Genomic DNA, 23,261 nt, shown 5'->3' with positions numbered 1-23,261 from the left:
TGCGGCCCCGGAGTGACGCAGCGCCGGCCGGTTCGCGGAGGATGACGCTCGCTGCTCGTAGGAAAGCGCGCGGATTTCTTTCCCCGCTCAACAGCGGCTGCGGCCGCCGGGTGGTTTAAGCGCCCGGTTAGGACATTTGTTTATTTTCCTGTTAAACGCGGAGAGCTGAACGCTGCGGTCGCGGGGAGCGATGCCCAAACGAAAGGCGGTCCGCAGGCAGGAGGCGAACCCGCAGCGGCGCCGCGAACCCGCGGCTGGAGCGTCCCGGCTTCGCGCGGGCGCCGCGGGACGCTCTCACTGCTCGCACCGGTACCGGGGGTAGAAGCGGTAACGGGCTCTGTAGGTGCCGAGGCTTCGCCGCAGGCAGAGCGCCAGGCTGCGGTCGCACTCGCAGGAGAGCTGGGCGCACCACGAGGCGCGAGCTGCGGGCACAGGGAGCGCCGGGTGAGCGGGGCTTTTTTGCGGGGAGGGGGCCGCCGCYGCCGCCGCCGCTCACCGCAGACCGGGCTGCCGCCGCGCCAGCCGTGGCGGTAACGCTCCTTCTTGGCGTCGCAGCTGTGGCGCAGGAGGCTGTCGTAGCAGGCGTCGTGCTGCTGGCAGCACCTGCAGGAGCGGCGAAGCGGCTCGAAACGCCCCGCTTTCGGGCGGCGGCGGCTTAAAACCGGGGCGGGGTGAGGGGGGGGGGCTCACCCGTCCGTGGCGTCCTTCGGCTGCCCGCGGCCCCCCCAGCCGCAGTGGCACCCGTAGGAGGAGTAGTGCAGCACCGCGGAGCGCCCCGTCGCCTTCGTGATCATGCGCTGCAGGTCCCAGAGATTCCCCTGCGCCGTCACCGTGCCTGGTTGGGGGGGAGGAAGGGAAAACCACCGGGCAGCGGCGAGGAGGAAGAGGAGGAGGAAGGCTGCGGGCTGCCGAGCCCTCCGCGACGCAGCCCGGCTCGGCGCCCAGCCGGCCCGCCATCCTCTCGCCGCTGCGTCGGGTTTGCTGCGCCCGCCGTGAATTCGGCACCCGCTGTCTCTGTTTCCTTGGTTTGGGTGGCTTTGGGGGTTTGGGGGGGTCTCGGACCTGCGGCTGCCTCCCCACATCCCTCCTGGATTTGTACTGGGCTGGGACTTCTTAAACGGGTAGATGCAACTGAAAGGCAACTTCGTCCTGACTCCACAGAGAAGGAGCTGTTTGCTAGGAAGCGGCTACGCGTTTTGGGGAGGTCGTGACCGAAGGAAGAGGAGAAGCTTCAGCAATTAGCTCCCGATTTCCCGCGGAGGCGCCGGCGCAAGCCCACGGACGTCGCGGGGCGGCACCGAGGCTCCCAGGGCCGCTTACCCGAGGCGAAGAGCACGGCAAGCGCCAAGAGGGAGTTCATCTTCGCGACAGCCCTGCGAGGGGAGAGCAAATCAGCGTTTCCCGCKGGATCAGCTAGCGCCTTCCCGCAGCGGGCGGCATCTCTCCTCTGCCTGCCCTGCGTGAGCTCATCCGCTTATCTGGAGGCAAAGSATGGAAAAAGTATGGCCCCAGCGCTGCTTACCGTGTCTGGGAGAGGGAAAACCTCTGCAGCTCGCCGGGAAGGCTGCCGTTTATACGGACRGGGTGCTCCGCTTCCCGCCTCCGGTGACTCGCCCTCGGATGTGCGTTCACCAGGGATCTTTCGGAGCGTGATTTTTAGCAAAGGAGAAGGGCACCATCCTTCCTCTTTGCAGGAATGCCCGAAATCCCCCTGCGGCAGCTGGCTCAGGGCTTGAAGAAGCCTCACGGTATCGTTTCCACCTCGGGAGGAAACCAGAGCGCGCAGAGACCCTGGGCTTCGTCGGTGGCGTTGAGGTGCGGGCGGCTGTTTGTCGGCAGGGGAAGTTTGGGTGGGCAGCCTCCGCCGGCCGAGCTTCCCCTGCTGCAGGCCGTGGCTTCCTTCCCTCCCCGCTCACCCGTGAAYATTCGGATATTCACGTGCAAGGGAAGCCAGCCCTGCCACGCTTAAGCGGGCATTACTGTAAAACACGTGGGAACAAAGCGTTTCTGAGACCTTTTATTGAATTCTTTTTACTGGGACGGRAAACCAATAGAAAAAAGAGGAGGAAAAGGTGAGAAATGAAAGCTGACATCTCTGGGGAGCTGGGGGAATCTATCGCACCCGTAACGGGTGCGTGTCCTTCCTCGCCCCGAACGGAGCCTTTCGGAGAGGACAGCTCCAGCAGGGGCTCAGTCCAGCGTCGGCACCGGGCTTTTCTTTCTTCAGCAAAGGGCAGAGCCGGTCAAAATCCACAAACTCCTGCGAGCCCCTGTTCAGCACTGCAGTTTACTCCCTCTGCATTTCAGTTTGAAATAGAAACGGTAGGATTTGTTGTAGGAATGCAGAGCGCTCGCGAGGCACAAAGCCACCTTCTTGTCACATTGGCAGGTCTCGCTCCTGCACCAGCTCTGCTCGTCACCTGCGGGCACAAACGTCGCGCTCTGCCGCGGCTCCTCCGGCTTTGCGCCGCCGGACCGGGCCCGCGGCCTGGCAGCGGCTCCCCTTGGGCCAGCCGGCGGCAGCGTACTCACCGCAGGCGACGTCTCCGTCGGTGACGTTGAATTCGTAGGGGGTGATGAGGGGCCTGCAGTTGCTCTCCCTCAGCTTTCGGTAGCAGCAGTCGTGGGCATGGCAGCACCTTCAGGAGGCATCGCGTCAAGCCCACTCTCCCTCGCTAAGGCTTCGGACGCGGTGAGCCGGCGAGCGGCCACGCTCCTCCGGGTACCCACTCACCTGTCGGTAGCATCCACGGGGGTGCCGCGCCCCCCGATGCCGCAGAAGCAGCCGTACCAGCTGTAGGAAAGCAAGGCGCTTCTCCCCGTCGTGGATTTGACCATCCGCTTCAACTCCAAGACGCTTCCGCGTGCCGGCGGCGGTTCTGCAGGGGRGGCAGAGGGACACGCTGGGACTGGGATGGGGCGAGGAAGGAGGCAGCCTGCCCTGGCTGGGACCGATGCTGCAGCTCGTCTCAGGAGCAGGAATTAAAGGCAGCGTCTTTCTGGCGTTGTGGGAAATGCATGCTGTCAGGCATGCAAGCCCCTCTCTGGACRCCTGCACGCATACTCTGAGGAGTCTAAAAAAAGGGGGTAAGAATTCTGTTTCCAACTGTTTTTTTGGTCTATTAGAAGGTGTTAGTGCTCCCTTTACGTGCTGTGCCCCAGTTGCATCCGTTGTCCAGCAGTGCCACATCGCAGCACCAGCCCTGGGTTTGGYGGGTGACAAGAAGCTACAAAATCTCAAAGTACGTTTGGACCTGGGTGTCCGAAAGCCTCACCACCACTGAGACCTCCGCGACTCCGATGGCACTACGTGAAGCGTTGGGGAGAAACCGCAAAGCTTWAACAAGTCCCTGATTGCTGCAAAACATGCACAAAGCCCTCTGCGAGCTCACGTTTCTTTTGTGCCAGTGCAAACGAGACCCTGACTTGGCCTGGTGGGAAGAGGGTACTTACCGCATACCAACAGCACCGCAAAGAGAAGGAGAATCTTCATCTCTGGTCGGGACCTGGAAGAGGGAACCGAAACGCCGTTGTCTCCTGTCCGGAGAGGACCTGGCAATCCCCAGCACGCCGGGGACAGACGGAGGGTACGTCCAGATGGCGCCGCGGCCGGAGCTACGCGCTAGCGTGAGAGAGGACGGTAAAATCCCCGCTCCACTTACCCCACCTGGAGTTGGGAGAGCYTCTGCAGCTCCTGGCCAAGCGGGTTCACCTTATATTGGTGGAGAGGTCCACCCCCCGCTCTGCCCGCGGCCGCTCGCTGCCTGCCATTCGTCTCAGAGAGGGTCTTGCCGACRGGCCCTTTGCTGAAGGAGGAGATTCCCCTCCTGTGCAATGCCGTTGCACCAGCGCTGTCTCGTTGCGACCATCCCTCTTGAATTGTCTTAATTTCAGCTGATCCTGCTTGCTGCTGACGCCGCTCGAGGCCTTGGTTCAAAGGCGGTGGGATTAGGTGGCTGGAGAGACAGGACAAACGTAGTTTTTGCCCGGATGGGGGAAGGTGAGCAGCTGGTGACGTGCAGGGTTTTTCTCCCGTCTCTCAACCCTTGTGCTGGCTACCGACCCGTGGCACTCTGGCCGTGGGGCGCTCTCACGTGGGGTTCCTGCTGTAACTCCGTCCTCATGCCTGGTTTTGACTTACGCCCCAAAACCCTAGAGCTGCTTTTCCAGAAGACTGGAAACACCATGGAAACCCCTTTTGAAATGCCTTTTGAATACACTTTTGCTCAATCACTGCGACTGAGAAGTGACACAAAGGCACAGGGGAAGCAGAAGAGCCGAGCAGATAAGAAACAAAAGCTGCTATCGCTCCCGAGAAACCACGGAGCCAAAAGCAAACACATTTATGGTATTTGCCCAATGTATAGGCTGCTCCACCCCGAGTACTTCACCATGCTTCTAGGAAAGGCATCTTGAGGGGGCTAAGAAGACGACTCTGATGGAAATCTTTTAAGAAATGCTTTCTTGAATTTCTCAGGAGCTGCCAGAGCTGGAGCCTACACCTCGCATTCATCCCTCTGCCACCAGGAGGTCCTGGCTCCCCTCTGACGCTGGCAGTGATGTCTGGCCCGGGCCTTTTCCCCATTTTGACCTTTCGTTTCCCACCGCTGAGCGGAATAAAAAGCTAAGGGAACCCAATAGGGAAAGGATCGTGAACGGCCGCACGCTCGGCTCCCCGGGCTGGTGCGCGTACCCGCTCACCGTCTGCACGAGCAGCTTGCTCTAAGTGCCAGTCTCTCCCCGTCGTGCAGACAGCAAAACCCACCGCTTTCGCCCCGGCGTTTTCAAGCAGGGGCATCCCTGCTGGTTACGGGTTTACTTTGGCAGGAGCAAATCTAGTAAGGTTGGGAAACCTCAGAGGGTTTACACTGATCTGTTTTAGATATCAGGGTGAGAGCTGCAAAGCTACACACTTTTTTTGTGACTCCATGCACACAGTGGTGGCTCCGTATCCTAAAGCTCTGGAGCTGTGTGAACTGGTGACGCTCCTGTAGTTTCTCACCAGCCTGTAGGAACTACCAGACTCTCCACCTAAGCCACAAAAAAATCCCATTTCTGCTGTGGGCAAGGATAGGATTTCCCCCTCACAGTGGCTTTCAATGATTTGCGCCTCCTCAACGGTAATTTGGGGCCTTGGTGGTGCAGGGCTCTACTCTCCCCTCGCCCAGCGGGCGTTTGCTTTCGTAGGTGTTGACCCCGACGGCGAGGCGAGACACGGCGGCCCGCCCCGCGCCGGGGAAGACCGGCACGGGGGGCTGCCCGCTCCCCTCGGCCGCCGGGTTTTTGCTGCGAAGCTTTTGCAGCTCTTCGCGCCTCGACGTCGGCCCAGAGCGCCGGGATCTCACGCAACGGCTCCGCGCGAGGCCTTAAGCAAACGCCCCGATTTTAAGCCTTGGCTTTTTTTTGTTCAGACCTGCCCCCTCTGCCTTCTCGGCCCCCCGCCGTCACTCGGCGCCTTAATCCGGCTCCAAGAAGAGGAGAGAGAGGAGCGGGCTGAGGCTGCGGCTAGCTGTGATCCCCTCCAAGGACGAAGCCGCGCTCTGAACGCCCCCCACCCACCCCGCGCTCCCGCCGGCACGGTGGAGATCCCGGCTCTGACTGCTACGTTAGCGCGGTGGTTTCTCGCCTGCTGCTTCCCCCCGACCCCGGGCGTCGCCGCAGCCGGGCGCTGGGTTTAACGTGTATTTAAGGAGACTTTTGATGCCGTGCCGCGTGGGTGGGGGGGTCCCGGCCGCGTGTGGAGCCCCTGTCACGGGCCATGGTGGCTGGCCCCTACACCACCCGTGTCCTTCCAGCCTGACCCACTGCGTCCCCCATCCCCGGGCCCGTCGCCATCGCCCTCGGCCCCACTCCCCCCAACATGGCGGCCACCTCCCACGCCCGCGGCCGGGAGGACCGGGGGCCGGGGGCGCTCTGGCCAACCGAGTGCCTCGCGTCTCTGTGGTCCGCGRGCGGGGCAGGGCGGGCCGGGCCCGGCCGGAAGTGGGGCGGTCGCTATGGCAACGCGGCGGTGTTTGCCGGCGGGCGCGGGCGGCCCCGGGCGGCAGGTGAAGGGAGCGGCTGTGGGGCCGGGGATAAGGTGTGGGGCCGGCGCCTGGCTATGGGGCTGCGGCTAAGGTGTGGGGCTAGGGCCTGGCTCTGGGGCTGGGGCTAAGGTGTGGGGTAGGGCTGTGCAGTCAAGGCCTGGCTATGGGGCTGGGCTGTGGGGCCGAGCTGTGGGGCCTGGCTATGGGGCTGGGTTTAGGCTGTGTGGCTGAGCTGTGAGGCCAGGGCTTGGCTATGGGGCTGGGCTGTGCGGTTGAGGCTGTGCTGTGGGGCTGAGCTTAGGCTGTAGGGCTGTCTTGGCTGTAGAGCCAGGCTGTAGGGTCACGGTCAAGTTGTAGGGGCTGACTGTGGGGCAGGGCTGTGCAGTCAAGGCCTGGCTATGGGGCCGGGCTGTGGGGCAGAGCTGTGGGGCCTGGCTGTGGGGCTGGGTTTAGGCTGTGTGGCTGAGCTGTGAGGCCAGGGCTTGGCTATGGGGCTGGGCTGTGGGGCTGAGATTAGGTTGTAGGGCTGAGTCATGGCTGTAGAGCCAGGCTGTAGGGTCACGGTCAGGTTGTAGGGGCTGGCTGTGGGGCAGGACTGTGCAGTCAGGGCCTGGCTGTGGGGCTGGGGTTATCTGCAGGTTCACAATCAATCAGGTTTGACTGTAGAGCTGGGACCTCCTGCAGTGCTGGGGCTGTGCTGTGGGGCTGAGCTTAGGCTGTAGGGCTGTCTTGGCTGTAGAGCCAGGCTGTAGGGTCACGGTCAGGTTGTAGGGGCTGACTGTGGGGCAGGGCTGTGCAGTCAGGGCCTGGCTATTGGGCTGGGCTGTGGGGCAGAGCTGTGGGGCCTGGCTGTGAGGCTGGGTTTAGGCTGTGTGGCTGAGCTGTGAGGCCAGGGCTTGGCTATGGGGCTGGGATGTGGGGCTGAGATTAGGTTGTAGGGCTGAGTCATGGCTGTAGAGCCAGGCTGTAGGGGCTGGCTGTGGGGCAGGACTGTGCAGTCAGGGCCTGGCTGTGGGGCTGGGGTTATCTGCAGGTTCACAATCAGGTTTGACTGTAGAGCTGGGACCTCCTGCAGTGCTGGGGCTGTGCTGTGGGGCTGGAGACCCAAGCAGGGTCTGCCCCCTGGCCTGCCCCACTGTGCTGTGGGGCCACAGGCTCCCGYCAGCTCTGCTCTGCTGCGCCATGGGGGCTGCGAGGGAGCAGCCCGTCCCTGACTGCCATTTCCCCTGCAGCCCTCTAGCAGCTCAGGCAGCTCCCACCTAAAATGTGCCAGATTTAAACATCCCGGGTCACCTCCTCATGGTAAATCTCCAATATATAGAGAAGCTGCTGGAGCGACACRGCCCCTCGCTGGGGAGAGTCCGACTGTGACTCCTGGCAGGTGGTTTGGCTTTTTATTTTCAAGCTGCTGGTACAGTGGTGATAGTCGATAGCGGCTTCAGTGCATTTGGGAATCCCTCTTTGGAGGATGCGGGATTTCAGCTTTTAGCTTTCTGTATTTATTTTGTTGCCTTGGAGTTTATTTGTTCGACATGGTAAATCAAACAACCCCCTCCCCGACCTTCCCCCCTCCATCCCCTTGACACACTCCTAGGAGACTCTGATGAGTCACTCGCGTCCGCGTTGCTGCTGGCCGTGGCTCTGCCTGCGCTCTGCCTGCGCACGAGATAAACAGACCACCAAAGCGGCCGACGGACGGATCCGGAGCTCCTGGAACAGCTTCGTCCCGCTGGCTCGTCAGGGCGCGCCTGTACGCCGCGGCTGTGCGCTGTCTTTGCTAGGCGCTAACTTACTGATAGTTTCCATTTCACTGAGACAAGAGGTGGAGGAGGAATTAGTGTTAAATAACGCACCATGGGCAAGAGGCCCGAGAGCRTCTATTTTCTGACTCTTTCTTACTTGATGAGGGCAGGGGAGCCTGAGTGCAGGTATCCTGCTTGGAGTAACAGACAACTTGTGCATTTGAAAAAATATGCTGGGCTATAAAGGTAGATTCACAGTCTTTTTTTTTTCCTGAAGAGTGCTGAAAAAGCAAAATAAACCAACCACTGATGGTGTAGGTTGCTCCTTTTTTTGTTTGCTTTGAAGTGTTTAGTAGCAGGCAGGTCTGGAAATACCTTTTACAGGTACTGGAGAGTGCCAGATGATCTCATGCAACATTTGCATTTTCTTCCTTTGACCAATCCTGCTACATAAACCTTAAAGAAGGAGGAAGATAAGTGTCCCTTGTCTCAGTTCTCCAGGATATTGTTGCAAGGCTAATGACACTTGCCAGCTCTCTAGGCTTTTTGGCTGCTTAGTCTTTGGAAAGCAAAGTGGTCTGAATGAAGCTTAAGTTGGGAAACGCGATAGTGTTTGGCTTCATCTTTAATGGAAGGTCTATATCAAGCTCAATCAATCAAGTAAAACAGCTTTTGATCTGCAGCAAAGTCAAAATGGGTTTCTCTACGTTGAATCAGATATACTCAACCTCAAGGGTCTTTTAAAAAAAGAGATCTTTTAAAAAATGAAGTGTGATCAGTCTTGCTTTAAAGTCCACACTGGGAACTTAATCTTGCAGYGCAGGAACAGCATAAAGGCCAGATCTGTACTTTGAAGCTCACTCATCTGCCATTTCCATTAAGTTTCTAGTGTCAGGGAAAAAAAAAAGAAAAGAAAAGAAAATCTGTCTTTAAGTTGAAAAGCATGCAACTTCCTAGGGCTATAGGTCAACTTTAAATGATCTGTGACAAAACTAGCATATATAAATATAGCCTGCTCTCTCTGAATCTGCTGAACCATAGGATTGCTGTCTGCCTACACTCTGATATACCAGATTTGTTACTATTATTAGATAATATACAGCATGGAAGTGGAAGCTCTGGGGAACTTAAACTCTCTAGAAGCCTTCTGGCCAGTTCCTGTAACTTTTCCCTCTCCTGCCCCATCTGCAGGTGTCTTGAGAAGCAATGGCCACAGCGGCTCTTCTGAACTTAGCACCATCCGACCACCAATTCCCTTCAAGCACAGCAGCTGCTTTCTTTTGGACAAACGCTACGAACATGCACGTGACCAGGCCAAAATCTGCTAAGGGACGCACGCGGTCAAGCTTCAATTACTCTCCCCGAGTGGAAGCCTATCCTCGCAGAGTGCCATCTTCCCCTCCGCCGGCAGCTGCCCATGAATTGGCAAACAGCCGGAGAACGTCGTCGACAAAACCGCCATTCCCGTCTGGCCAGGTGTCTCCTGAAGAAATCCCGGAGCTCCTGCAGCAAGTGCCTTTGAGGACCTCCTCTTCCCTGAACAAGTACAGGGTGCTCCCTTCCATTGGCAGGAAAGGCTTGGGAAACAGTGCTGTGGAAATCGTAACCGAGCAGACCAGCAGACTCAAAATGAGTAGGGGACAGGAGGAAGCGCCGAAAATCAAACCTCTTTCTAGAGGGCAAGGATCTGCCAGCATGTTGTCAGAAACTGAAGAACCTACTGAAGAAGGCGCATGTGTTCAGTGTCCTCCTTCTGCGAAGCCAGGAGGGAAAACGAGACAAGAAAACTTTTCGTTGTCCACTTTAAATTTGGAAGACCCATCAAAAAAAGAGCCAAGTTTGCTGCTTGCTRTTAGATCTCCTTCTGGTCAAAGATTTGAGCATCATTTCAAGCCCACAGACAGTCTTCAGACAGTCCTTGCTGTGGCAGAACAGAAAACCACCACCAAATACAAACACTGTAGTGTTGAAACCATGGAGGTACCTAGGAGGAGTTTTTCTGACCTTACGAGGTCCCTCCAAGAGTGTGGAATCCTCCACAAGTCAGTGTTGTGCATCCTACAGAAAGAGCAGCCGGAGGCAGATCTCCTGGGGTGCGAGGACTGCAGCACAGATCCCGTCGCGCCTCTGTAGGTAGTTCTGCTGAGTGCGATGCTTTGCTTCTTGTCACGCGGCCTAAAAACTGAAACAGTCTGAAGTTTCGTGGGCCTCCTCCTTAATCTTCCCGTCTTCCAAAAGCTTCCTTTGAAGTAGACTTGTGTATGTAAAAGGAGTGCGTTGAAATATTGCTTATACCTACCGCATTAACTGAATCTCTCTCTATATTTTTTTAACATGTACAATCATAAATTACTTCTTGAGCACCACCAGCCTTTGACCTTTTTGCAACRGTCCATTTTCTTCTTTGAAGACTGAGGTTTCTTGATGCATTCTTTCCTCGGAGCAGGAGACCTCTTCCGTYGTCTTTTTTGTATTTCAGGAATGTACCACTTCCCAGAAGGGATTCTGATTCAGAATAGCATATTTGGGAAGACAGAAACAGAACTGTTATACTTTGTGTGACTGTCTTCAGGAGATCATCATCCTAAAGCATTTTCTTAACCTCAAAAGTGACTGAGCCACAATCAGATCTGAAAACCATCTGAAAAGAAGAGCAACAACACRTTAGAGTTAGTGGATTAGTGTGAGGCATTAAATACAAGGTCAGTGGTAATATACCTTTGAGAGCTCAGCTGTACCTGGGTAACCTCAGTGCCTCTATATTGTCCTTGCTAGAACAAGTGATTAATTTTTGGCTGTGTTGGGAGAGTAGTAGGATTTTCTCCCTCTTTAGTTTGTTTTCTTCTGTCATTCAACTGGCATGACTTGCAGTTAAAAACAGATTGCCTCCCTGGGAAATAAATACTGCCATTCAACACTTCTGCAACTGAAATGAGTTAGCTCAAGAAAGTAATGCTTTGGGAGTTTTTTTTTTTTAATATATTAATTGGATTTGGCTGGGGAATTGGCTCACCCAGTAGACTGTATTTTACTAAACCATTATGGCTCTTTCAGACTTACTCTATTTAAAAAGTCTGCTAGAGTAACTTGGCAGGTTTTGCTATAAATACAATGTGCTTGTGTGAGGGGGAAAAATCTGCTAAGTAAGTTTCTGGTGAAACTCCTCACARTGCAAAGGTAATAATTAACTCAGACAAAAATGGCTTAGGCTATAGAAGTGGACAGCTTGCCAAACAACCAGGCTAGTTTTAATATTGTGAGGTAAAAAACAAGTTTTTTTTTAACCTCAGTGTGACTGCCATCTTGGAAAAATAATAGTAGGAGAAAACTTATTCTGGTGTTGACCAAAAGCATAGAATTTTAATCTGCAGTATTCAGGGTCCACCTGTTTTATAAAWATAGCATCTGTTGAAGTAACAGGCAGGTGGTAATAATTCAACAGTAGCAATGCTAGTGCCTGCAGGGACATGGCTATCAAAGCATATGGGTGCTCATGGCCAAACCTCTTTGGGGAGCAGTGTATTTCACTTAAAATGTTCAGGAACAACAGGGACAAGAATGAACTGCGTAAACCACTTTCGGTATTTAATTCAGTGTCTGATGATTAATGAGACACTTGGATAGAACAGCAGTGAGCTGTGCCAGAACACTCTTAAGTTTGAGCCTGCTAATGGWAAGGTCATTTTTAATGGCTCTGCGCTATTATCTAACGATCTCTGTCCTTTAGGGTGATGTTTTCCTCTTTAAAATGGGATTGCAACATGTGATCAGAGAGTATCCTTTTTACTTCCCTTCTGCTGCTGGGAATYTTGCTCTTTTTCCCTACTTTCATGTCTCTGGGTGCATCACCCATCTTATCCTTGTTGGGAATAAGGAGCAGGACTGTAGGGAAAAGAGCACTTGTTACAGGTAGCCTGAGTAAGTTGATCTGTTCAAATCAGCTCTAAAAATGCAGATTTCTCTAGCTCCACTAGTTATGACAGGAGAAAAAACACCAAATCAGGATTAGCATGCAGTGCTTGTCACCTCATTTTTATATATATAATGTTACATTTTTCAGACTGTTTTCATACTGTGTGATAGGAAAAAAAAATATCAATAAAGGCTTAATAGGCTGCAACTTGAACTTAGAATGATTTACGCGAAGTGGAAGTTTAGCTATCACATCTCTTAAACAACAAATGCATTTAAGTTGGCTGCAGATATCTCAGGGACTGTCCAAAGCAGATTTTTGTGCTTTGGCACRTGCACTTCCCTGCCTCCACACCATGTTGCAAGTGGTTTCTTGGAGTTTTTGTCTCCATCCTGTATTAAATAGAAGCTGGTAGCGTTGCTCATGCAGCTGAGKAAGCTGCTGCTTCAGATAAACTGCTGCCTGCTATCAATGATCAGAGAAAAAGTGACCACTGCAGAGATTTGGAAACATRCAGAGGCCGATTCTTTAACCAGAACACAACCAAAAAGCAACCTYGACCGCAACGGTAAGGTCCTTACCTAAGGCTTTTAAAGAACAAGAAGGCATCCAAGCAAAAAAATTAGTTGAGGCATTGTTCAGTATGTGTTCTTTATTCCAATTCAAAGTACATTAGAAACAGCACACAGGACCAGCAGCAGCTTTCATGACAATTCAACCCAACGCACTGCTGTCACGAGGTCATTCAGCTGTACTATTAAAGTAGGTGATTGAAACAAGTCTTCCACTCTACACGCAAGCACTCACTCACCTGCCACTTTAAATAGGTTTCCAACAGAATAAAAATAGATACACCCCAGAATACAAAAAGTTTAATTTTAACAGTTTTTTTCACTAAAGCCTTTATACAAATTGATAAAAGGGTGCACAATTTCCTAAAATTTTAGGTACATTTTAAATGAGCCTTTTTTTACTTGGTAAAAGGATCCATGTTCCTGTCTTTGAACAGAATATGATGGCCAAAATTGCAAAGAAAATTCCTAGTTAAATTTACAATTTATACATTTGTTTTGAAGTGATTCCTGCACTGAGTAGCAGGCTGATGGCTGCTCACGCATGTCCCACTTTCCCAAAAGAACTGTGCACCAAGTTCTAGTTCACAAGCCTAGCGTGTCCTGGAAACTGGGCTGGGGGAACAACCCACAAACTTTCAGTTGTGCGCACTAAAATGGTCCCAACTGAACTAAAAGCCCAAACACAGCAGTTGTAAATAACGCCACCTCTGGCAAGGATCACCTTGGGGCAAGGGACTGATGACCTGTCTGCTTTGCACTATTAGCACAGTGAAAGTGGAGTGCTTCCCATCTGTGATTTGGCYGAGCAATTTAACTCAAGACTCTGGTACTGAAACATACTGTAACAGGTAAATTTGGTGTTCTAACAGTACTTTTTGGTCAATACAAGCTATCATGATTTTTTTTTTAAGCCAGATAAATATTCTCGTTTCTACTACTGATCAGTGAAGTCCAGCAGTTCCATGTGTTACTTCATGTGGAGCTTCACAGCARCATCTTAGAACTGGCACCATCTGCCTAAAAGATGACTAACCCCCACTTCAAAAGACACTAGCATTTTACAGAGGTGAATTTATTCAGAAAATTAATTAGTACAATTSCCTTTACGCTACCCCTCCCTTCCCTCCCTACCCACCTACAGTTTGGCAAGGTTAAATGCTTCAAATTAACTTCTAGAGTACTTAATCAAGCACTTTCASCACTGCACCGCTTTACTTATAGTGGCCATTCTAACAAATTAAGGACAAATTAAAACAAAATACTGCCCAGCAAAAGCAACACAGCACCTGTGTTTGAGAGGATGAGCTACCGCAGACATCCTTTGGACAATCTACTCAAGGAAAAGCAGGGCAAATCCATCAGGAAGCCAGTAATGAGTCTTAAGAGCTCAGGGAGCGCCAAAGAGAATGACATCCTATTTCGTACAAGTTGAGTTTTTAGCCAAAAATCAGCTGCCTTGTTTTTCTTTTAATCCATGTCCATTAAATATTTGGCTGTTGAATTTTAACTGATCACATTTATGCTGAACTTCATCCCAATTAAAGGCAATAAAGCATTTTTTTGTTTATTTTAGATAGTTACATTGTGCCAATTTTTTGGCAAGTGTATTTCTGAGAATTCAAAATATTTTCCCATTTTAAGGCTAAACTAAGAAATGTTAAAAGCTTCTGTAAACATTGCCTCTTCCTCCCCATAGTTGCACAATTTTAAGTCCAACTGCAATTTTTAAAATGAGGTAATTTTTGTGTACTCGTATCTTAAGAGTCCTTTTCGGGACTAGCTGAGAGGCGTGCCAATCTGAACACTGATCCAATTGTAGTGGGAGAGCTTCCACAGCAGGGTACACACCAGTTCTAGCAGCTGTACTTCAGTTATTTATCTTCTCAATTTCATCCAAGTCGTCAGTATCCAATTTGTTTATTTTTTTGTCTGGAAAAGAAAAAAAAAAGAAACCCAGAAGCTGGTTAGATACAGTTTAACAGCACAGAAGAGAAAGCTGCATTCTTCAGCTGGTCTCAGGGAAGTCAGGTTTATCCACAAAATATTCATTTGGGTTTTAACACTGCAACATACACGTTTTTCTTTACTAAAAGGTCCACCGGGATACTCTATCATCTCTGGAATGTCCATTTTAAGGACTATCCAGGTAGCCAGCAAACACAGACAACACCACTAATCTCTGGCCATATCTTACTTCAGCAGCTCGCAATCCTAAGTTACATGTAGATACCTGTCATGCACCTGTGGTACTGCCCTGTAAACACTGCTTTGCGCTCAAGCGAAGAATTTTATCTGGGAACGGCTCATTGCCCACTTGAAAAGGAACAAGTACTATTTGTTGCACAGCTGCTTTTCTCAAATCATTCTTTTGGAGCCAACTGCAGCGCAAAATGCAGCTGATGTCCTCTTCGGCTTGAGCCTTGACAAATATCCATTAGCATCAGAGCTGCTCAGCATACAGCTAGTCAAAATTCTCCTGAATATCATCAAGTTTAGAGAAAGAAAAAGGTATGAGAGTACATACTGAAGTGTTCCTGGATTCTGTTGAGAATATTCATGCTGTGCTTGCTGTCCACCATGTTAATAGCCAGTCCTCGCTTGCCGAAACGACCTGTACGCCCAATCCGGTGCAGATAAGTCTCATTATCTGGGTTGCCATCCTTATCCACAGGAAGGTCAAAATTGATAACAACGGAGACTTGCTCTACATCAATCCCTGATAAAAGAAAGCATCAGATTACAATTGAATTTTAGAGCAGAAACAGCCTCTGTCCTGAGCTGTGTGCACCTTGCTCACAACACCTAGGTTACTGAGTGGCAGRATTTCTAACAGCTTTGAGAGCTGCAGCACGGTTGTCCTTGAGATTAGGGAAGAATTAAAAGCCAGTCTCAACATCTGAAGCAACACCAAGAGTGGCTATAGGTACCACTGGAAATGGATCTTTTCCACAATATATTTATGAAGTAGTTGGAAATCAAAACCATCAAACTACTACACCAGAGAATCCCATTAAAACAGATAATGGGAAAACAGTCAAGCTGCTCCGCTTTACCCAAYGCTTAGGAAGCCTCATGTACTCCTACCGGAAACTCCTTCCTCCTCTTAGTAGCTATAAAGACCTTTTGGCTTCTAAAGTACTATGTTGTCTCAACTGTTCTAGCTCTTAAGTTGCATCACAAATTGTTCCTGGAGTTCAGTATCTTTCAGATTTCCTTGTTTGGAAACAAGTTTGTTTCAAATGTTTTAAGGTCATCRGTACAAGCAAGGCTAAGAACAGCTACCAGATGCTTCATGACAGGAGTATAAAAATGTCACGGGATGGAATTTTTCACCTCAAGCTGCAGGAAGCCTACAAGTAATCCTGTGTGCGCCACAGCCATCTTGATACACACACACAGAAAGCCAGCAGCTACAGTCCAGAAGTCCTGGAATTAGTTTAAGGACACTAATTAGTCCAGACTGGAGCACTATAGCTTACAACTCCTTTCTGCACGTTGGCCAGCACTATCTCATCTCAAGTGCTGCTTCTGCTCCTCCCCGGCCCAGCTCTGCTGTTCCTACCTCTGGCACAGACGTTCGTGGTCACCAGCACTTTCTCTTTGCCCTCTCGGAAACGCTCTATCACTGCAGCTCTTTGCTCTACCATCATTTCGCCGCTGAGCAAWGCCACCTGGTGGCCTTCCTTCGAGAGCTCTGCTGCCAGCCAGCCAGCCGTCTTCCGAGTCTGAAACACAAAGTTAGGCCTGTCTTTGGAAAGAAGTTTTAAAACTGGAAGCAACAAGAAACCTCTCTTAGGTAGACTGAGAGTTTCGCAGCTGCTTATTTTTACGTTTCGAAATGGCTCCAGAAGTGCTATGGCTGCCCTCTCTCCATTAAAAATGCAGTGCTTCCAGCACTCACATGAGAAAAAAATATGCATCTACCACCACAAGAACTTTTTGTACAAGAAAATCATGCATCGTCTTTGTACTCTGATCCTCAGCTTTCACTCTACAAGGGAGAGTAGTTGTGTTACACATGTACGATAAAAATGCACAAGCATGGCCAAGAAAACAAAGATGAAACTAGTCAAGTTGGAAAGAGTTCGAGCTGAACGTAGTTGTAAAACCACTCAAGACAGGCTTTACGCTGTGCTGAACTGAACGGTTTCCAATTACGTTGGTTTCCCAAGCTCTGATTGTCCAATATCATTACATCTTGAGACTGCACAGAAGCAGACTGCTGCAGCAAACGCCAAATACATGTTTTTTCCCTTTATATAGTCTATGCCAGTTTTACATGGCTGTTCTGGCACTGTCAGCATTGTTTTTTTTTAAAAGAGTTACAGTAGCCAAAATGATTGATGATGATGATGATGATGCCTGGCCAGTTTCTTAACACTGACAGACACTAAGGGGGTTGTTGGGACTAGCATTTCCCAGAAGGACTCACATGACAGAAGATCATGGCCTGGGCAATGGTGATAGCGCCATAGATATTACAGAGAGCCTGGAACTTTTCGTCTCTGTTATTGCACAGAACGTAGTACTGTTTAATAGTGTCCAGTGTTTCCTCCTCTCGCTTCAGTTTGATAATGTTTGGATCAGGAACAACTTTTTGAGCAAACTTCCACACAGAATCTTCAAAAGTAGCCGAAAACAGAAGCATCTGGCAGTCTCTGGGGAGCATTCTGCAAGAAAGAGCAATGTGGAGAGGAGTCCTCGGAACCACGCATTTCAGTCTCTGGAAAGCCCAAAACTCATCTTACTAGTACCTGATCATCCCCACGTGGGCCAATAGCATCTACAAATGAATGAACTGTGATCYTGGGACACAGTTTTTATTGCTTAAGAAAATTAAACTACCTGTCATGCCTTGACATTTTCTCCATTAATCATCTGAATTAGAGCTAAATGATTCTAATATTGCTGCTTTACTGGTAAAGACGCCAGTCGAGAACCTAGCCCTGCTGCCTCTACATTACAAAACACGTAACTGTCATTGAGAGGAATRATAACCATCTCCCATCCTCAGGAAGTCCTTACCTCTGAATGCGGATGCTTTGATCTTGATGGCCCTGGGTCGCTATCATCACATCAGCCTCATCCAAGACAAACACTTTGATTTTCTTGGGATCTATGAATTTCAGTTTGGAACACCAGTCCAGCACAGTGCCWGGCGTGCCAATTACAATCTGCTCAGAAATCTTCTGACCCCTCTCCACTGCCAMAACAGAAAAGAATTAATTTACAGATGACTATATGAAGCATACAAGGCCCACTGCTTCTTTTCATTTTAAAAAATTTAACAGAACAGTTCTTCTAACTGCAGGTGTTAGACTACATCTACAGTCTGCACAAACTACCCATAGAAGCTATGAAATCAGACACAATACAGCTCCTAGTATTTAGCTGTGCTTGTGTTAAGGAAGAAATTCTGGTAAAATCCAAAACCCAACAGACTTGTTGTCCCAGTGGCACCCCTGCCCTGCTCCGAGTTAACTCCCATTATACCAAGTTTATGTTCTATATAGATCCTGTACTAGCGAGAASGTGAGTTGGTTGTGCTGGAGTCTGACACCAAGCCCAACAGAATAACCTGTCGGTGGTATTTCACCTTACTCACATTTATTGCCTCGGACAGCATACGCAAGCTTCAGCTCTGGATAAAACTTTCCCATCTGTTCAATCACTTTTCCTGTTTGAAGTGCCAGCTCGTATGTTGGGGAAAGGCACAAACACTAAAGGGACAGAGAGATTAATGAATTTGAGATGATCAACTTCCTGGGCTACATTTTCACACTTGCTTTTTAAAATCCTTAGAAAAATTTTACTGAAGACGAACACGTTTCTGAAAGCCCATCCAGTTCTGGATTCTTAAACTTTGGAAATTAGTTCCTATGCACGCAATCATCTAGCTACTGCCTTTCTGTGTGCAATTCTGAAACTTAAGACTCAAGAGCACAGATATTCTGCTAAGTAGTGATAAGAGGTCTAGTAGCTATCTAAGGACTCATTAGAAAAAAAAAAACAACAAACTAACAAACCAAAAAGATAGAAAACCCACAGCATCTTCACTAGGTGGCACTGCACTACCACCAAACCTCAGAAAAGAGTTATACTCCAGAAACATTTACCTGTGGATACTTGTTCCCAGGTTCAACACGACTGAGCATGGCTAAGACGAAGGCAGCTGTCTTACCAGTACCAGACTGAGATTGTGCGATCAAGTTCTGTGGGCTACAGCAACACAGAGCAGACACTTTAAATGCTGGCAYGAGCTCAACAAAAGGAACCACACAAAAAAACATTCTCATGGRGATGAGCAAGAAAGAAAATGTAGCGAGTGGCAGGCACAAGCATTTCAGTATATTGAGATTTTTCAGTTTTCTGTATTCACAGGGCAGAAGTTAGTTTCCACCCTCTACCAACTCTCAGCGCAAACAACCTTGACCACTAGATTTCTAAGGAAAACTGCTACRATCTGGCAGCACTTTTCCATTTTGCACATCTCCCCCTAGTGTTTTAATATTTCACATATTTCAGCTCAGAGGCGCAGAGAGGAAAACCAACCAGCCACAGCAGACAATCCGCAGCATCGCAACTACTCCCACCTAGGTAGGATTTTCAAAGCAATGTTCTGTAACAGCCTTATTAYTTCTCCCCTACTAGGAAAAATCACRTTTATCTTGGCCTAACATAGAGGCAGTATCTTCACTGCCACCGAGTGTTTAGTGCCTGTCCTAAGAAAAGGGCAAATCTAGGGCTGCTGTCACGTGGCTCAWGGCCACAGAAGTACCATAGCATGGGAACCCCTTCACCATCCTCCCATCCACAGGGGAAGTCTAATAAGAGCATAGTAAGTCTTTCAAATCCTCCCGGAGCGCAAAGGGAGTAGAAAATAYGGGTACATACGGTTCAGCAAGCATCATGGGCAGGGCATTCTCTTGTATCTTAGATGGTCTGTTGAAGCCCATGGCATAGACTCCTTGCAGAAGCTGCGGTTTCCTGAAAAGAAAGGAATGTTTTTCAGCTACGCCTTCAAACATCTTCGAGCTAAGCAGCCATACCGTACCAACAGGCTGTGTTTTGATGAGAACTTAATAAAGGTCATTGGCAACTCAGTGTTAATTCCCCGTAGGCCCAAGAGCGTCACCCAGTACCAGGAAACAGCTAACCTATTGCTTCAAACCATTTTCCATCTCAGTTACSGTCTTAGCTGATAGGAAGTTGTGGGCATATCAGAAAAGACTTCCTATTCAAAATGTACCGTCTTACCCGTAAAAAAAATCTACATACCTCTATTTGAGCAGGAATAGCAAAGAAAACCTTTTATATTTAAAAGTAGGAGCAGCACCACTCTGCTTTCAAAATTATGCCTCACAAAAGAGAGTAAAATTATTCTGACAGCAAAATGTTTTTAAAACAAACAAGTCAACTTCACGTTTAGCTAAAACGATGAAGTATAACGTGTCTCTATTTTACCCAATGACTCTTCAATGAGACGCAAGTCATTCAAGGCAACCATGCACACTGCGAGGTTTCAAGTTAAGCAAGCACAAACACAGAGAGCTCAAGAGACAATGTCCACCAATAAAGGAAGCGTTTTAGGGTCAGTCGCCTTTCCAGGTGAGGAAAGGCCAGCACAGCTCTCGGGCTCCTAGCCTGGACCTGGAGTTGCYGTTTTCGAGGTACTTGCTATAATCACCGTAATGACTGACTACAATCAGTACCTGGAAGCACCAAGCAAAGAAAAGCAGAGTAATATTTGGAATGAAAGCTGTGTAAAAAAATCTGCTTAATAAGTCAATTTACATGTCTGCCTTTTGTGACTACCTAGAGAACTTTGTATTACACCTCTGAGTACTAGTGTTGGGTTTCTTGCATTTTCTAAAGCAGCTTTGCAGACACTCTTGATGATTCCAGAGCAGAGACCATTAATCCTATCCTGTAGGTCAATCCCTTTTCCTTAGCAACGCCTCATCTTAGTGCCAAAGTTATCACGCCTTGAGGACTCAAATATGGGACAAAGCAGCCTCTATACACACAAAATAGAATGTTTCATGTCATAAAATCATTACAAAGACTTCCGTCACGATGGATTCTGTAACATATATTGACTTCTTATCATAGTAATACAAGCTTTATGCACAAAACCAGTACGTGACAGATAAGCTTAGTTCGGCATGACTTGACCTAGTGGTCTGCACAGGTTGTAACCCTGTGTTCAAATGGAAGCGTGCAGTGACAGTGCTGACCCTTAAATGCTTCTCAATTGCTATTTCTGCAAGTTAGCTTTCTAGTCTCGGCAGATAGTCGGATATACAAAAAGAGATTCAAGAACAACCTAAAATGCAGGTTATGATGTTAGTAAATTCCCAGCTGATGACATCCGAGAGCTCACCGGAGTGCTGTTAGTGTTGTTCAGAAGTAAGCACTTTCTATTCAGAGCAAGTCAGTTTTCCTGCCTCCACTTTCCTGCTGTTAAGAACTTGCTATTCAGCACAACGTGCTTTTTAAAAAGCGCATATTACTTTCAGACAGCGACTCAAACAAAAGCTCTTTGAAAAGGTAACCTTGCGCGGTTCAGAGCAAGGACATACAAAGCCCAGCTCTCTGAAACAGTTGTCAAGGATATACCAACTCATAACAAAACAACAACAACAAAAAAAGACTCAATTGGTCTGACTGCCCCCATCATTAAGTCGCGTGGACTGTTTGGCTTTTGAAAGATGATGCTTACAGATACTACRTGATACAAGCTTTTTCGTAGACTTTCAACCGCAAACATCGAGGAATTCAAACAACGCTCTAACGTTTCAAGGTGGGAAGCCTGGTCATGGCTGATTTTTTTTTTTTTTAAGTGCACATTCAGGAGCAATAAAACACAGAAAAAGATGAAAACCGTCACAGGACACCAAGACAAAAATAATTCTCCTCATTGCTCGCACTTAAAAATACAACACACAATATGCTGATTTGTTAATGACAAATTTCTGGCTACCTGAAACAGAAACCAGTGATACCTCCTACACTGGCAGGAAATCAAATAGGGCATGAGGCGAGACTCCAACTGCCTGACCCRCTCCAAACTGACATCTGCTCTTGTGGTCTCATCACAGGCCATGGGAAAGCAAGCAAACAACTCTCAACCAGGCTGCCTACAGGTGCAGGCCAAATAATAAGGTGCAAAACACAACTACAATGGAGCCTATTTAATACTTCTGTACCCAGGCTCCAACAGCTCAATCCAGAGACATCGCTGTTTACAGCTGGTTCATCACTGCATTCGTCTTCTAGCATCGTTGAACAAACAGGCACTTACAGTCGCAATTCCTCAAAAGACTTCACAGAGTATAGAGGCGACGTGGGATCCCTCTGCAGCACTTCCACTTGATTTGTTGTGTCAACCAAGTTACTGCGAATTAGCTTGTTTAACAAGGACTGGGCAGCTCTGTCCTCTGTAGAAAAAGGAGATTAAAAWATATGTGGCCCATCTAGAGTGTTACACCCATGGAAACGCTGCATTACTGAGCCAGTTTAAAAAGGACAGGAGGCATCCAAACCAGAAAATACTGCAACTCTCTTATTATAAAGCAKTGTCATAAAAGAGCCAAAAGCTGCTGAGTGAAACATCTATCACGATACCTAGAGGCTCACATTCTATATTKCAGAAGGCAAACCAAAGCAAGCACTGTTTCAAGGGGACAGAGCCATCTTAACATACACAGTACTCTGCTTGCTTAAGATACCACAGCACAGCATCTAACTGGAAGGTGGGACAGGGTTAAAAGCCGYTTTAAGCCTCGCTATTATCTGACAYGTGGGCAGATACCTTTTACGTTTTGTTTGTTTTAAAGAAAATTGAAGGACAAAGTACTCTGAGAGATTCTAATACACTCGAGAGCTGAGGGTAAGTTCGGTTTAAAACATAAGGCTGAACTGTTGCACCATGGGGTTTTGCCAAGAACTCTGTTTTCCAAAGCATGTTCCTCTTAAGTCACCTTCTAAAGGATTTAGAGACATTACCCACCTCTGAACAGTCATTTCATAAACGCAACACATTGGTTGCTACAGAAATTCCAGCTCCAGGTTATCCAACCGCTGCTGTATCCAGTCCTGCCTTTGAGGACACTGCTATCCCCTTATTTTTCTCCATCCTAATCCAGCAGTCTCCCAAGTTATTACAGGACCCAGTGGCTTTAAAAGTATTATGGAGGAAGGACATGCCTTACAATTAAGTCCTTTGGGCAGGATACAAGATCATCCATCCTGAGACATAAGGTAGACTTAATTTAAGTATACGCAACATTAATTTCTTTTCAACGTTCCGCTCCAAAATACTTTCCCCAAAGGACACTTACCTTTTTCCTCATCCTCCGTCTTCTCCACGTTGTCATCCGTTTTGACAACGGCACCTAAATTCAAAGAGTGGTGGGGCAGACATGAGACGGAGCCCCGATGCAACAGCAGAAGCCCACGCCTTTGGAAACTGTGTTTTTAAACCCCGTGGAAAAGCCACGGAGCAGGTCGCCGTCGTGATTAGAAGAGCCCTGCTGTCAGCGCGCTGCGGGCGCCCAGSTTATGGCTCACCCCGTATAAACGAAGCGACGCTGAAGCTTGTTCCGAGCCAACCGTGCCAAGACATTTTGCTTTAACAGCTATTTGAGCGTGCCAGAACACGACTACAAAGCGCCAGCCCCGCGGAGCAAGCACGTGAGCTGGATATTTCRCCTAAGCTACCGCTTAACCTCTGTTTTACGCTCCTTTCCGCTGCAATTTTATTGACTAACGGGGAATTGCACTTGGCATCGAGAGGCCAAAACACGTGGGAAGAGCACGAACATCCCCCCCACACACCCCCACCCCCGCACCCCGGGCCCAGCCCTGGGGCTGTGACTCACCGTTGGAATCCGGCTTGGTTTTTTCCTCCTTCAGGTGTAAATTGCTCAGCTGTAAGAAGAACAAAACCCGTGAGCGCGGCCGGGGGACCTCGGAGGGGAACGGGGAAAGTCACAGGGAAAAG

At 49.2% G+C, this 23,261-nt stretch overlaps 4 protein-coding genes across 9 annotated transcripts; 1 reads left to right on the top strand and 3 right to left on the bottom strand.

The window, feature by feature from the left end:
• The first annotated feature begins 17 nt into the window (after window positions 1-17).
• Window positions 18-11,888, top strand: UBXN10 (UBX domain protein 10). Of its 5 annotated transcripts, none has more exons than XM_085305203.1 (2): window positions 18-57; window positions 8,960-11,888. In XM_085305203.1, the coding sequence occupies exon 2, from the start codon at window positions 8,975-8,977 to the stop codon at window positions 9,899-9,901; it is 927 nt and encodes a 308-aa protein (XP_085161329.1). In that variant the 5' UTR covers window positions 18-57; window positions 8,960-8,974; the 3' UTR covers window positions 9,902-11,888. The 5 variants fall into 5 exon arrangements, with proteins under 5 accessions (XP_085161329.1, XP_085161328.1, XP_085161327.1 ...); XM_085305202.1 differs by lacking the exon at window positions 18-57 and adding an exon at window positions 217-444; XM_085305201.1 differs by lacking the exon at window positions 18-57 and adding an exon at window positions 5,990-6,047.
• LOC146595730 (basic phospholipase A2 Cdr-13-like) lies at window positions 217-1,436 on the bottom strand. The gene is made up of 4 exons (XM_085305207.1): window positions 1,321-1,436; window positions 691-835; window positions 497-603; window positions 217-422 (listed from the first exon to the last, which is right to left on the bottom strand). Exons 1-4 carry the CDS (start codon window positions 1,358-1,360, stop codon window positions 295-297), a joined length of 420 nt encoding a protein of 139 aa, XP_085161333.1. The 5' UTR covers window positions 1,361-1,436; the 3' UTR covers window positions 217-294.
• On the bottom strand, window positions 2,252-3,508 carry LOC146595729 (phospholipase A2, membrane associated-like). The gene is made up of 4 exons (XM_085305208.1): window positions 3,454-3,508; window positions 2,735-2,879; window positions 2,533-2,639; window positions 2,252-2,420 (listed from the first exon to the last, which is right to left on the bottom strand). The coding sequence occupies exons 1-4, from the start codon at window positions 3,491-3,493 to the stop codon at window positions 2,275-2,277; spliced, it is 438 nt and encodes a 145-aa protein (XP_085161334.1). The 5' UTR covers window positions 3,494-3,508; the 3' UTR covers window positions 2,252-2,274.
• Window positions 11,889-12,315: 427 nt separating the features above from the next.
• LOC146595727 (ATP-dependent RNA helicase DDX19A) lies at window positions 12,316-23,207 on the bottom strand. 2 transcript variants are annotated; one of them, XM_085305199.1, is made up of 11 exons: window positions 23,140-23,207; window positions 22,600-22,653; window positions 21,561-21,696; window positions 19,151-19,243; window positions 18,373-18,475; window positions 17,862-17,976; window positions 17,282-17,459; window positions 16,689-16,926; window positions 15,819-15,981; window positions 14,781-14,972; window positions 12,316-14,185 (listed from the first exon to the last, which is right to left on the bottom strand). In XM_085305199.1, exons 4-11 carry the CDS (start codon window positions 19,210-19,212, stop codon window positions 14,124-14,126), a joined length of 1,113 nt encoding a protein of 370 aa, XP_085161325.1. In that variant the 5' UTR covers window positions 19,213-19,243; window positions 21,561-21,696; window positions 22,600-22,653; window positions 23,140-23,207; the 3' UTR covers window positions 12,316-14,123. The 2 variants fall into 2 exon arrangements, with proteins under 2 accessions (XP_085161325.1, XP_085161324.1); XM_085305198.1 differs by lacking the exons at window positions 22,600-22,653; window positions 23,140-23,207 and adding an exon at window positions 22,269-22,291.
• Between the last annotated feature and the right edge of the window lie 54 nt (window positions 23,208-23,261).

This window comes from Rhea americana, unplaced genomic scaffold (genome assembly GCF_003343005.1).
Source record: "Rhea americana isolate MKP2758 unplaced genomic scaffold, rheAme1 scaffold_217, whole genome shotgun sequence".
In the NCBI taxonomy this organism is placed as follows: domain Eukaryota; kingdom Metazoa; phylum Chordata; class Aves; order Rheiformes; family Rheidae; genus Rhea; species Rhea americana.
Note: the sequence above shows the minus strand (reverse complement) of the source record. Positions and strands in the feature narration are given on the sequence as shown.